This window comes from Cebus imitator, unplaced genomic scaffold (assembly GCF_001604975.1).
Source record: "Cebus imitator isolate Cc_AM_T3 unplaced genomic scaffold, Cebus_imitator-1.0 Scaffold50, whole genome shotgun sequence".
NCBI classification, from domain to species: Eukaryota; Metazoa; Chordata; class Mammalia; order Primates; family Cebidae; genus Cebus; species Cebus imitator.
In genome coordinates, this window is record NW_016107365.1 from 522959 (window position 1) to 524350 (window position 1392).

The window sequence follows — 1392 nt, forward strand, 5'->3', positions numbered from 1 at the left end:
TTTTTCAGACAGTCTCACTCTGTAGCCCAAGGCTGGAATGCAGTGGCATGATCTCAGCTCACTGCAACCTCCGCCTCCTGGGTTCAAGCAATTCTCCTGCCTCAGCCTCCTGAGCAGCTGGGATTATCCTGCCACCACATCTGGCTAATTTTTGAGACCAGCCTGGCAACACAGTGAAACTCTGTCTCTACTAAAATACAAAAATACAGCTAGTTTTGATCCTGATGAAATAATTCAATGTTTAATTTTGGTCTGTTTATATATATCTGGAATTCGAATATACTTAATGTTTAAGGTCTTTATTTTTTTTTTTTCTTTTTTCAGACAGAGTCTTACTCTGTAGCCCAAGCTGGAGTTTTGCCATGTTGGCCAGACTAGTCTTGAACTTGTGACCTCAGGTGATGCACCTGGCTCGGCTTCCCAAAATGCCAGAATTACAGGGTTGAGCCACTACGCCCAGCACACTCCAACTATTTTTAACAAGTAAAACTTATTCATAGAAACTGATGAGGCAGTTATAAAAAAGAAGTATTTTTTTTTCTTACTGCAGAGAATAAAGTGAGAACATAAAAAATTATTGTAAGCATATGAATATTCCCTAACATGGAGATCAAGGCTAAACCCATGCTAAAAGTGGAAATGAAAATAGAAGAATATGGCTGGGTGAGGTGGCTCATGGCTGTAATCCCAGCACTTTGGGAGGCTGAGGTGGGCAAATCATGAGGTCAGGAGATCAAGAGCAGCCTAGCCAAGAGCCCAGGCTGGCCAATATGGTGAAACCCCGTCTCTACTAAAAATATAAAAATTAGCTGGGTGTGGTGGCAGGTGCCTGTTATCCCAGCTACTCAGGGTGCTTGAACCCAGGAGGCAGAGGTTGCAGTAAGCCGAAGATACGCCATTGTACTTTATCCTGGGTGACAGAGCGAGACTCTGACTCAAAAAAAAGAAAATAGAAGAATGTATTACTGTTTTTTTCTTATGATCACAGAGCTACACACCTAATAAATATTAATTATTTGATAAGATTAGTGAAATTATATTTTAAATCTTAAATTTTTAAAGTACTTATAACTTTTAAAACTTTTTTTTTTTTTTTTTTTACAGAACCTTATTTTGGGGAGTAAAGTCAATTGGGCAGAGGATTCTGCCCTTAAGGAAATTGTTCTGCAGCTTGAGAAGAATGTCGACATGATCTAATAAGAATTCATTTCTGACATAGTTTACATTTCTGGCAGTCCCAACTCTTATTTGGAATATTTTTGTGCATTTGTTTGTCAACTGTAATTTTAGAATATCCACAGTGTTTACAGTTGTGGTTAGTTATTTGTAGTGGGATTGAAAAAAGTGACTTTTTAAAATATATATATCTATATTTAGTTTGCTTTTTTTTTT

At 37.6% G+C, this 1392-nt stretch overlaps 1 protein-coding gene across 1 annotated transcript in view; it reads left to right on the forward strand.

Moving 5' to 3' along the window:
• CENPH (centromere protein H) overlaps nt 1-1386 on the forward strand; it is a 27192-nt gene extending 25806 nt beyond the window's left edge. The window contains exon 7 of the mRNA XM_037738197.1: nt 1099-1386. Coding sequence (XP_037594125.1) covers nt 1099-1197 — 99 coding nt within the window. The 3' untranslated portion in view covers nt 1198-1386. The remainder of the gene's footprint in view (nt 1-1098) is intronic.
• The last annotated feature ends 6 nt before the right edge of the window (nt 1387-1392 follow it).